At 35.3% G+C, this 11,056-nt stretch overlaps 1 protein-coding gene across 1 annotated transcript in view; it reads right to left on the bottom strand.

Moving 5' to 3' along the window:
- Positions 1–2,349: 2,349 nt before the first annotated feature.
- Positions 2,350–11,056, bottom strand: part of cygb2 (cytoglobin 2) — a 61,509-nt gene continuing 52,802 nt past the window's right edge. Inside the window, exon 3 of the mRNA XM_059560559.1 lies at positions 2,350–2,584. Within this exon, the coding sequence (XP_059416542.1) occupies positions 2,420–2,584 (165 nt within the window). The 3' untranslated portion in view covers positions 2,350–2,419. The remainder of the gene's footprint in view (positions 2,585–11,056) is intronic.

The following is an 11,056-nucleotide window of genomic DNA, read 5'->3' as shown; positions in this document are numbered from 1 at the left end:
AATAGTCACACTTTTGTTGTTCACGGTCAAATATGACTGCCATTGGAAATGAATAAGAAATATGCAAAAATGTGAAAATACAGAGACTATTATATGTGTGTGTGTGTGTGTGTGTGTGTGTGTGTGTGTGTGTGTGTGTGTGTGTGTGTGTGTGTGTGTGTTTGTGTATAATCTACAAATCATTCACAATGCAGAAAAAAGCAATTAAGGGGTGATACTTTAAAATATTAAGAGTGCAAAACAGACACACTCCCCCCACATATGCACATATATGAACTAGTGTGACTGTAACACACAACATGTTTTTGCAAATACCTGAAATAAAATCCATAATTTAGCCACCAAGGAAGGTGTGACACTCAGTACAAATCAAACACACACACTCACAGACACACACAACACAATATTAGACACATACAAATTAACTGGTGTGGCTGTAACAATATGGCAAAATTGAGCCATTGAGGTTGAAATCAGATTGATTAACCTCAGATAAAGCATTCCTGTCATATTTGTTACATTTTTGTTGAACTTTGATGTTATGTTTTATAAAATGTTTATCTTCGTGTTTAGGTTTGACTGTAGTGAAATTAATAAAAAAAACTGCATTTCAAACCAACATTTAAAAAAATAAATAAATAATATTAAGCTAAACATTTACAGAGAGTTGTCTTTGAGAATGATTAAATATAAAACCAAATCCACAACTTGACATAAAAGTATTTATTTCTAAAAACAACTAGATAATTCTTTATAAGTCTTTTATATAGAGCTCTATAGAAATCTAGTGGCTAAACCATGAAATTGTGGATGTTTTTTTATTTTTTTACTCCCACCCTATGGAATTAATTTGCCTTGAAAATGAATTTACAATTTAAATGCATTGTCTCAATTTTAACCCAAAATACTGCCATAATTGAAAAGTGATAAAACAAAAAATATTAGAAAAAAATGTTTGATTAATCATAAATTGATCATAATTATTGCATAAATATTAAACAGTACCATGAAATTCTTTCAAAATACAAAATGAAAAAGAAAAATATTATCAAACAAAATTATATTACATTAATTTCACAGAAATTTTAAAAAGTGTCATTTCAGGTGTCCGGTCAATTTTGACCTTGAAAAACACAAGTGTGACTCCCAAATTAACATTAACAGAAGGATAAACTGCAGATCTGACAATACTGGGTCACTTCTTGAATGTGCTATTTTATTCATTTATGCCTCTCATGTGAGAAGCACCAATAAGGTTAGATTCAATTACCATGAGTAAAGTACTGAACAATGAAGACTTGTGTGTGGTTTGTATTTTGGAGAACACTATTGTCTTGACAAAGTTGACAAATGAACAGCAGGTTTATGCTATTTATTTTCTATTTATGCTTTAGTGGGTATTGTAATTCGGCTGTGACATTATAATAAACTGTGATCTGTTTTTATATACATATTGAAACACAAGCCTAAAAGACACACAAGCAAATTACACTACACAGCACAGACAACATCTTAGAGGTTTGAGTTATATATACTAAAAATGTATAAAGCAAGGTGAAAGAAAATGATGTATATGATGGAAAACTTCTTTCTAATTCTATTCTATTGATCTTTTTCCTCTTAAAGGGTTAGTTCACCCAGATAGCAAAATTATGTAATTAATAACTTATCCTCATGTTGTTCCAAACCCATAAGACCTCCGTTTATCTTTGGAACACAGTTTAAGATATTTTAGATTTAGTCCAAGCTCTCAGTCCCTCCATTGAAGCTGTGTGTACGGTATACTGTCCATGTCCAGAAAGGTAAGAAAAACATCATCAAAGTAGTCCATGTGACATCAGAGGGTCGGTTAGAATTTTTTGAAGCATCGAAAATACATTTTGGTCCAAAAATAGCAAAAATGACGACTTTATTCAGCATTGTCTTCTCTTCTGTGTCTGTTGTGAGAGAGAGTTCAAAACAAAGCAGTCTGGATATCCGGTTCGCGAACGAATCATTCAGTTCACCAAATCGAACTGAATCGTTTTAAACGGTTCACATCTCTAATACGCATTAATCCACAAATGACTTAAGCTGTTAACTTTTTTAATGTGGCTGACACTCCCTCTGAGTTCAAACAAACCAATATCCCGGAGTAATGCATGCATTTAAACAGTACACTGACTGATTTAGTCCGGACAGTATACTGTACACACAGCTTCAATGGAGGGACTGAGAGCTCTCGGACTAAATCTAAAATATTTTAAACTGTGTTCCAAAGATAAACGGAGGTCTTACGGGTTTGAAACAACATGAGGGTAAGTTATTAATTACATATTTTTGCTATCTGGGTGAACTAAACCTTTAAGTCAGTCCTTTGACTAGCCAAGCTGATGAGTTACAACCAGCGTTCATGTACAGTGGGAATGAATGCCTAATCTCAGACCGCTGAGCTGGATAGTTTGAGCCATCCCACCTCAGTATAAGCCCCTGTGATATACCAGTACAATGCTGCCATCAGTTTGGTCCAGGATGTCTGCACTTCTGGGGTAAAGCACTCTCCGAAATCCTCCGCAAGTATCTCCAGGATAACCCCACTTAAGATCTGTTGTCAATAGAAATAAAGTGAAAAAAAAACATTTAACATAACAAACAGATCAAATAAATCATTAGCAGGCTTTAAGTAAGGGACCAGTAACTATCTTATGGCTTACAGTGTGTTATATTTGAAGGATTTAAAATTAAGCCAGACCAAAGTAAGTAAATTGGTTTTTATATTTGAATAACTCTTAGCATGCTTACAAACTCATGCTCTCCATTCTTTTTCTACCTCTCTACCCTTATCACTTCAGTCAGTACTACTTCCAGTTAGCGATCTCAGTAAGTATAACATAGAACAACATAACACCACATCTACCCATTGTGTGAAAGAATTCCACTTCGAGTTAACTTTCTGATTTCTGAAATTTTGGCACACTCTGTGATGATTTGTGGTGCAATGTCGTCTGCTGGTGTTGGTCTATTGTGTTTTCTGAAAACCAAAGTCACTGCACCCATTTACCAAGAAATTTTGGAGCACTTCATGCTTCCTTCTGCTGACCAGCTTTTTGAAGATGCTAATTTCATTTTCCAGCAGGATTTGGCACCTGCCCACACTGCCAAAAGCACCAAAAGTTGGTTAAATGAATGTGGTGTTGATGTGCTTGACTGGCCAGCAAACTCACCAGACCAGAACACCATAGAAAATCTATGGGGCATTTGCAAGAGTAAAATGAGAAACAAAAGACCAAAAAATGCAGATGAGCTTAAGGCCACTGTCAAAAAAACCTGGGCTTCCATACCACCTCAGCAGTACCACAAACTGATCACCTCCATGCCATGTCCAACCCCTACCAAGTATTGAGTATATGTACAGTAAATGAACATACTTTCCATAAGGCCAACAATTCACAAAAAAAAAATAATAATAAATTAATCGTCTTATTAAGTATTATAATTTGTTGAGATGAATTGGTGGGTTTGTGTGCCAAAATCATCACAATTAAAAGAACCAATAGACTTAATAAAGGTCCTATGACATGAAAATATCACTTTCTTTTTTTTTAACATTAATATGAGTTCCCCTAGCCTGTATATGGTCCCCAAGTTTCTTGAAATGTTAATCGGTGTAAATCGAGATTTTGCTATCTTTCTCTGCCTTTGAGAAAAAGGAAGCTCAACCGGGCTGATCTTGAATCTCTTCCTTGTGACGTTGTAAGGAGAAATGTTACCTCCCTTTCTCTGCTTTGCCCGCCCAAATATTTACATATAATTCAGTCGCAATGTCAGCACAGGCGTAACAAACAGACTTTTATGATATGGATTCGACAGCACCGTCACAAACAGTGAGTAACAGTGTTCATTAACGCCTGATCTGTGATCAGTGATTTCTGATGTGTAGCTAATTATTCAAGTTCACACAGACTTTTTTTCTAAATCGTTTAATACTGTTTATGCATCAGTGAATCAAGCCAGTGACTAAACGATCAACTTCACGTTGTTTCTCTTAGTAGCATGAAACAAATCTGTTATTTAAATTGTGATTTAACTACAGAGAGCGATCAAAGAACACTCCCTTTATTTTTTCGGCGCGGTCAATCACACATCGCGAGTATATCTGCACACTTGCCCAAACTGCCGTTACAATGAATGACGCTTGTTATGCTGCACAACAAAGCTCTTACTGTATTCATGTGTTTGCTGTTAGTTGTGGTGAAAGCATTTTGTGAGAGAAAACGTGTTGCAATAATGACGAGATCACTGCATTCACGCGATAAACAGACTCTGTCTACTCAATGCTCATCAATGCAGCCTTTCATGTGATGGGAAAAGATCGAAAAAAAAAAATTATATAATCAACACTTCCACGATTCGTTAATCTCGACAGCTGTAACAGTAAAAAAAATAAATAATAAAAATAATAAAAAATATTTATATATATATATATATATATATATATATATATATATATATATATATATATATATATATATATATATATATATATATATATATATATGAGAGGGGTTCCACGTGTGATACGCATTTCAAATGCAAAGATTTCAGCCAATCACAACAGTTGTCGTTTACTCGGAGTCTCACAGCAGACACCCCCCTTCAAACAGAGCATTCAAGCCAGAGGGCTAATATCAGGATATAAAAATGCTTTTTATTTCTAAATTTTAAATATAAAAATCATACTAACAATATAAGTACACTTCAGGAAACATTAAAAAGCATTTAAAGAAAAGGAAATAATCCATGTCATGGGACCTTTAAAGTACTTCAGTCTGTGTGCATTGAATTTATTTAATCCATGATTTTCACAATTGGAGTTGAATTACTGAAATAAAAGAACTTTTCCACGACATTCTAATTTATTGGGATGTAAATTCCCTCTCGACCCTCTATTTGTCGATGATGATGAGTAATGCCCCCCACCCTAAACTTTTCAGTGATTTTTGAATTGGCCTCGTCCAACTACACCTACAGAGGTTAGAAACTTTGTAGGACACTGTTCTTCCTATCACCGTTTTATCAAAGACTTTGCAGAAAAGGCAGCCTATTTACACAACCTGATTAAGAAACATGCCAAATTCCCCTCCTGTCCCCACCCTTATCCTGGTTTCAGCAAGTTTTTTATTCTATACATCATGCGCGTAATTTGCACGGGGGTTACGGGGGTCATGACCCCCGCAAAAATCAGATCCAGCTAATATAACCCCCCCAATATCATCACATCATTCAGATTAAAATAGATATGAAATATTCAGAATGAATACTTTTGTTCATTTTCTTTATTAATTTCATTTGCCAGCAAGAAAGATAGTATCATATTTTAAATAATCTGTAATGTACCCCCCGCCCACCGCACCGATTTGGTATTACCAAAGTCTCTGGTATTACCCAACCCGCTTTCTGTACCAAGTTTGTTCACTATTTTGCGCAGTCGATGGGATGACTGGTTGGAGAAAGCTGACGGAAAGATGAAAAGGACACTGAAAGGCAGCCAGACAACGATTTTTCATTGTTTGTCGACACCAGCCAAAAAAAAAGAAAAAAAAAAGAAACGAAAAATCCTGACCAAACGGAGGTACCCTTAAGTTAGCTGTTAAGTTAGCTCAGCGTTTCTCAAAGTGTGGGGAATAGAAACATGACAAACAGGTTTTGTGCCCATCTTTTTAATTCCTTTATTTATTGACCATACACTCAAAACAAAGACACATTTAAATGTAAGCCTTGACGTTACTTAACCTCTTCACACGTAAGTTTAAAAGTATTTCAAGGCTACCGTTATTGATCGTAGTATCGCTTTATGGTTCCCATGGAGACGCGCCATTCATTGCTTGTCACACCGTAGCCACAATAGTGCTGAATGACTGATGATCTGCTTTTATTTCCTTTTTTATTCAAAATTTCACAAATGTGTTAGCTATAGCAGGATATATCTGATATTCCGATTGTGAAATATGTGCAAGTGGATGTGTTTTGTTGTTCAAACACCTTTATAACGATCGCATTACTTGAGCTGTATGCGCATCGTATTTTAGGTATCTATCTTATTAAAATACCTAAAAAAAATACGTACATTATTAGGAATTTACCACCTCTGGTTCAATTTGAGATTATTTTTATTTTTGTTTGTTTGTTTGTTTTTTTGTTGTTCTTTTTGCATGGATTTTGCAAAGTGTCAAAATGAATCAAAGCACAACTAGGTTAATGTTAGTCCACACTTGTATTGATGTTATCAGAGGCTAAATGCAAACACAATTATTATTATTTTTTAATCTAATTTTGAGTCTTATTTCATGCAAAGTGATAATATAATTGCACTTTCATTTTCTTTATTTGAAAATTTTTAATGCTGTTATTTGATGTTAAGTTTTTAAAATGTGATGTTAATAAAATACATTTTAACAGTTAAACTTAAAGCCTAGTTTATTAACATTTTGTTGGGGTGATTGGGGACAGGTGGGGCTCGGAACCCTTTCATACCTCTGAAGTGGGGAATGGCAGAAAAGTTTGAGAAACACTGAGTTAGCTGATGATTTGTTTTGTTGACTGGAGTTGGCTGGCTAGATGTTCGTTTGCCAGTGTCCTATGAGGTAAAGCCAGAGGGTGCCAGGGACTGTGTAGAACCAATGTCACTGAATTGTAACTGCTGTTTGCTCCAATACAGTCACCCGTTTTGGGGGGGATTGCATAATTAAATTATGCAAATTAGCATGTTACCTTTTACACAAGAAAATAATACAATAAATTAATAAATAAATAAATATGCCGCGAGTTTAACCCCCCCAATGGTAGACCCAAAGTTACGCCCTTGCTATACATGGATGAATCTCACCATGCAATTGGCTCCGGTTTTGCACAACAACAACAACAGGGTGTTGAAAAGTTGGTAGCCTATGCCAGTCATGTGCAAAAGAGCACAACTGGTCCACCTTTGACAGAGAATGGTGGGTTATTGTTTGGTCCGTTAGACATTTTTCACACTACTTGCAAGGTAAAGGTGATTGTTACAGATCATCCTTGTTAGGTTTAAAAAAAAACAAAACAAAACAAAAACTATTTATTGAGATCCAACAGGACGTAGGGCCTGTTGGGCACTGGAGCTTGATGTGTACAATTGGTCATCAAACACAGGAATTGTGCAAGAGACACAAATGCAAACTCACTGTCTAGATGCCCAACTCAAAGTGATACCACTGCTCAGCCTACATCTGATCCCTCAATGTCAGGCAAGCCAGAAAATTGCACAGTGTCAAAAAAAGCAAAAAAAAAAGGGTAAAAAAAAGGTTCAGCAGAGCTCAAAGTGTACTGGTGACAAATTGATAGACTGCATTTGCAGGATGGAAAAATCTACTCTTTTGCCTGTAACAAACCAAAAGAATCACCTACTTGTGATGTAGTCATTCCCAGCAAAGCTGTTCCCCAGGTGTTACAGTTTTAAAAATGGACATTCCACTGTAGGTCACTCTGGTCATAAAAACCCACTTGCTAGAGATGGAGAGCATTTCTACTGGCCATACATGGCTAGAGACATAAATAACTTCTGCCAACAGTGTGTTCCATGCCAGTCTAAATCTATGCCAGTACCACATCATGTAGCTCCCCTGCAGACTATTCATGCCAGTTGACATTACTGAGCGTCCTGTGTCACCATCAGGCCATAAATATGTCCTCATTCTCTAAGACTATTTTCTAAGTACAGTAGGTGGCCAACCAGAGTGTGCAACATCTGCAACAGTGATGCGCGGGTTGATCCAAAATGAGTGGGTGCCTGCGGTCACCCGCGGTTGCCCGCGGTTACGAGTCATCCAAAATTTTTGATGATATTTGAATGATATTTGGGTCGCGGTCGGTCGGGTTTGAAAATAAAATAATTTTGAAATAAAGATTCCAATTAAACCTTTGTAATTTATAAAGTACTAGACATAATTTTGAAATAGGCCTACACTTTATTGGCTGAATAACTGGCGCGAAGATGACGCACAAGCTCAGTCTGCAGGTAGAGATGGAGGCGGCAAGAGAAAAGGTGAAGAAGCTGTTTTTGGTAAAACATGATTTTGACGACTTCATTAAGTTTTGTTTTATAGAAAACTCTTTTTAAAAGATTTTCGTTTTGTATAAATTGTATCTTAATTTTGATCAATGTTTTATCAATCAATTGCCCATATTTTAAAAATAAGAAGCAAATATATAGCAGACAATGTAATGAGGCGCTGGCACGATCACTGGAGGGCGTGGAAACTCAGCTTGTGCCTCACAGATTTGAGAAATCTAGGCTATATATTACATAAAGCTTGAAATGTCTACTTTTAAATGAAAATATTAAAACCAAAATCAATAGGCTACTCTCTGATTATGTAATCCATATGAAATGTGCATTTCTCTCTGGCGTGGCGAGTCCGCATCGTCAACTTCATCTTTGCAGCAACACAGAAAACACCAGTTTATTACTAAACAATTAAATGTCTCCTTGCATATTTTCGAACCAGCAGGCCATTCTGGGTTGAGGCGAGACCCCATGGAATGAGCGAGCAGAGCGGAATATATGGAGAAATGCGCTCTCCGCTCATGAGGTCAGATCGGAACAAACCCGAGCCTCACTGTCTGCTGAACAGAAACATCAAAATAGACATAGCCAGACTATACTATTTTTGAACAAATAATGAGCTTATTGATGATTTTTCTTTATAATTCTTGACAAAATTAAAATATAATAATGAGTTTTTTTTTGCCTAGTTTCTATATCTATGGCTCAATGATGCTATGATGAGCATTTACTACTTTAAAAAAACGCGGGTCGGGTACAATATTTTCTTTTCCTTTTTTTGCGGTCAGAGTTGCGGGTGGGTTAGTTGAAAACGTCGGTCGGGTGCGGGTTATCAATACATTGACCCGTGCATCACTGGTCTGCAAAGTGCATTTGTAGCTTTTGACCATTGAGTGGCGCTTTAACCACAAGTTATGAAACAAATGCATCAAAGCACATTTTTGCAAATTCCTGTCAGCTTTGCCTTGCTGGTGTGTTACATTTAACAGCTGCAGTCAGCCAAAAATTAAAGAAAAACACTGTAGTCAAAATATTTTATATTCACAGGTGAAAATTTAGTAGCCAACTTATGAAGTTATGTTCGTTTCTTAGAATGATAAAAACTGAATAAAACACACAGATACTTTGTTATTTATTACCTGTCCTTTATTTTGACAGATAACTACTTAGGGAAAAGATATCTGTCTGTACAGTGATTAAGAAATTGTTGCATGTTTTACAAATTATTTCCATTATTTTAGTAAAATGTGAGGTACTGAATAATTTCGCTCCTATTATTTAGGCCAAACTAAAACAAGAAATGAATAAACTAAACCTGGCCACAATTTAGCAAAATCATTGGAACTGAAAAGAATGGATGGATTAATAAAATGCCCTCACGTTTAAAATCAAGTTCTCCCATTATAATCAACAAAGTACACACGATGTAAAAAAGAGCTTCATTAATTGACAACTTCAGTGATTTTAAAAGGAGCCGCTTTACTTTCTTTCATACAATTCAAGTAAAACTCAAAATATAAATAAATAAAAATTTGCACCCGCATTTAAATGCAGGAGTGTATTCTATTTCTTAAAATATCAGCGTGCAAGATTTGCGGCACGCATGATGCTGAGTGTGAAAATATTTATTTTTATTTGTCTACATATTTTTGTCTTCATTACAAATCTTTTTTTGCTTTAATTTTTGTATCGTTGCATGTAAAAAGAATTAACTTTGTAATCCATGTGCAAAATGTGAAACTGCAATCTTATTCGCAGTCTATAGCATTTTATAATTATTTGTACAATAATATCTTACTTAACCTGGTTTGTATCTTTATTATCTAATGTAAAAGAGATTTATTAAAACAATCACAATCGGAGCGGCATCAGCCGTTAGATCATTTTAACATGTCAAATAGCCTTTCATTTCTAGGTTATAACTGCATCTATCTCTGTTGTACACTTGTGAGTATTTATTTTTAATGCGGATCCCAAACTGTAATCTAAAAGAGATGTGCTCTATTACTATTCATATTCAAGTGCTTGTGCGGAAAATTATTAATGTGCATGCATGACAGGGAGGTGCCCTTGCAATCACTTTTTTTTCCCTGATAATGAAAGGGGTGCCTTACATACATGAGAAATATATCTACATGAAGCTTGAAATGTCTACTTTTAAATGAACCAATTCAAAATAAAAGCAAATACTCTGATTATGTGCATCCTGTGGAGTTGAGAATCAGAACCGTGAATTTCATCTTGCAGCCGACAAAAAAATATTCTTTTATTAATAAATCATTCAAATGTCTCCTTTTTCACAATTATTAGGCTACTTCTGCCTGTGCTTTGTGGCAAACTTAATGCATGTGCTTGAGCATATTAAGGCTCATTATGGATTAGACTGTGTAAATTTAATATAAATGTGCGATTAGTTGAATAATGACAAGTGAATGACTACTAGAAAAATCTTTCATGGGGGCAGACCTATTAAGTTCGCTCTAGACATCTCTGTTAAAGTTTTTAAAGCATTTTATACGCGTGTGCATAAATTCTGCTTTCAGAACTGTCCGTAATGGAGAGATGCCTTGACATTGATTTTCCTCTGAAACACAAAAACTAAAATTTAAATAAAATTGATATTTTATGCTTTGAGGATGGTCAACCCTTCTGCATTCTGCAGATATTGTTGCTTCTGATTTGTGCATTGTATATCACAGAAAGTCTACAAAATATGTTGTCTCCTAAAAACTCAGGTCTTTTTTGTCATGTCCGTAGTGCATATGTATTTCCCAAATCTAAAATAGCCTATAAAACATGTTCATATATGGATACTTTTCTGATATCTGGCATACATTCTGTGGAAATGTATATTTCAGATTTTGACTGTGAATGTCACCTCAGTAATTCTGGAATTGCCCAATAATGAAACTAATTATAATTAGGCCTACATGATGTCTTGGATGAGTTTCTTATTGCTGAAATATATTTTTACATTTG

This window comes from Carassius carassius, chromosome 10 (genome assembly GCF_963082965.1).
Source record: "Carassius carassius chromosome 10, fCarCar2.1, whole genome shotgun sequence".
Lineage (NCBI taxonomy): Eukaryota > Metazoa > Chordata > Actinopteri > Cypriniformes > Cyprinidae > Carassius > Carassius carassius.
The sequence above is the reverse complement of the archived record's forward strand: the minus strand, read 5'-3'. Positions and strand labels throughout refer to the sequence as shown.